Source organism: Kryptolebias marmoratus, linkage group LG21, assembly GCF_001649575.2.
Source record: "Kryptolebias marmoratus isolate JLee-2015 linkage group LG21, ASM164957v2, whole genome shotgun sequence".
Lineage (NCBI taxonomy): Eukaryota > Metazoa > Chordata > Actinopteri > Cyprinodontiformes > Rivulidae > Kryptolebias > Kryptolebias marmoratus.
In genome coordinates, this window is record NC_051450.1 from 23488051 (window position 1) to 23489577 (window position 1527).

The 1527-nt window shown below is 47.5% G+C and overlaps 1 protein-coding gene across 9 annotated transcripts in view; it reads right to left on the minus strand.

Moving 5' to 3' along the window:
* LOC108228227 (receptor-type tyrosine-protein phosphatase mu) overlaps nucleotides 1-1527 on the minus strand; it is a gene marked incomplete at its 3' end in the record, with an annotated part of 63738 nt that overhangs the window by 45350 nt on the left and 16861 nt on the right. For all 9 annotated transcript variants that reach the window (XM_037973210.1, XM_037973209.1, XM_037973208.1 and 6 more), the window contains 1 exon segment: nucleotides 1100-1202. In XM_037973210.1, the coding sequence (XP_037829138.1) occupies nucleotides 1100-1202 (103 nt within the window).

Genomic DNA, 1527 nt, shown 5'->3' on the forward strand with positions numbered 1-1527 from the left:
ACACACACGCGCACTGTCACACACACACATGCACTGTAACACACACACACCTACGTGCACTGTAACACACACGTGCACTGTAACACACACATACGTGCACTGTAACACACACACGTGCACTGTAACACACACACACACACATGCACTGTAACACACACCTACGTGCACTGTAACACACACACACTGGAGGATGTGTTTAACTCCCTGCAGAAAGAAGAATCAGATCCAATCTTTTCTCTGTCCTCTTTCTGTTTGCCTCCCACTCACAGCTCTTTCTTCTCCTGTCTGTCTTTGACAAACCGTCTCCAATCATTTGTCCTCACACACTCCTGTTGTGTGTGAGACAATAATCTGATTGCAGCTGCAGGTCGCCCGCGGCAGCACCTTTTGTCCCGCGAGCTGAGGTTCTGATGTCGAGAACAAAGCCAAGTTAAATTTAAACACCCCAACATCAAGTGGAATCTGATGGATTTTACTTTAGCTATCGTGTCAATTAACACACCATATATCACACACACACACACACACACACACACAGTCTGAACAAACATCTCTGAATGTTGCAGATAAATCTCCACATCAGAACATAACTGTTGTGTTCCTCAGCAGGTCTTAAACTGAAGTAAATCCATCACAGTCAATATTCATGTTTCCACATCTTTGGTTGTTTTTGTGAATCACTTCTGTTAAAGCAGATGAATTGAGTCAAATTAGGAGAATAAAAGGTAAACAACAGGTTAATGAACTGACTGAATGAATCCTTCGTTCTCTGTGTGTTTGATTGACACATTAGCTGTTAATCTCCTGTTAATCCTCTGTGTTAGCAGCAGGCTCTGATTAGCCCCGCCCGCTGCTTGTTAATTAACCAAATCCCCCGTTACAGCCGACCATGGAGCCCAGACAGCTGTTGACATGACGACTGTTACCGAGGATACCGCCTCCCCAGGGCCTCGAAAGACTGAACGTGGCACAGTGTGTGTTTGTGTGGTAACTGTAAAAACTTTACTGGGAGCTTCAAAGTGCCTCGCCTCATTGTTAAAAAGGGTAATGTCTGAGTTGTGAAAGCTCGATAAGATGGCGGGCTGATGGTGGTTGTTACCTGACAGGGGCGCCCCTGCTCTGAGCCGGTTTCAGCAGAACCGTGACGGTGGAGTCGGTCTGGTTTAGAGGAGGCTCCTGGTCATAGGCTGGCATCAGAGGAGCTGAGCAACAGGAGGAGAGAGGCAGTGTTACATCATTGTTACCCAGCTGATAACCTACCAATGCCCAGTCATTTCCCAAACATTCCCAACTGCTTCCTAAATGTTACAGAACCACTGATTACCCAACCGTGACCCAACTGTGACCCAACCATGACCCAACTGTGACCCAACCGTGACCCAACTGTGACCCGACCGTGACCCGACCGTGACCCAACTGCTTCCTAAATGTTACAGAACCAAAACCCACTGATTACCCAACCGTGACCCAACTGTGACCCAACTGTGACCCAACTGTGACCCAACCATGACCCAACTGTGACCCAAC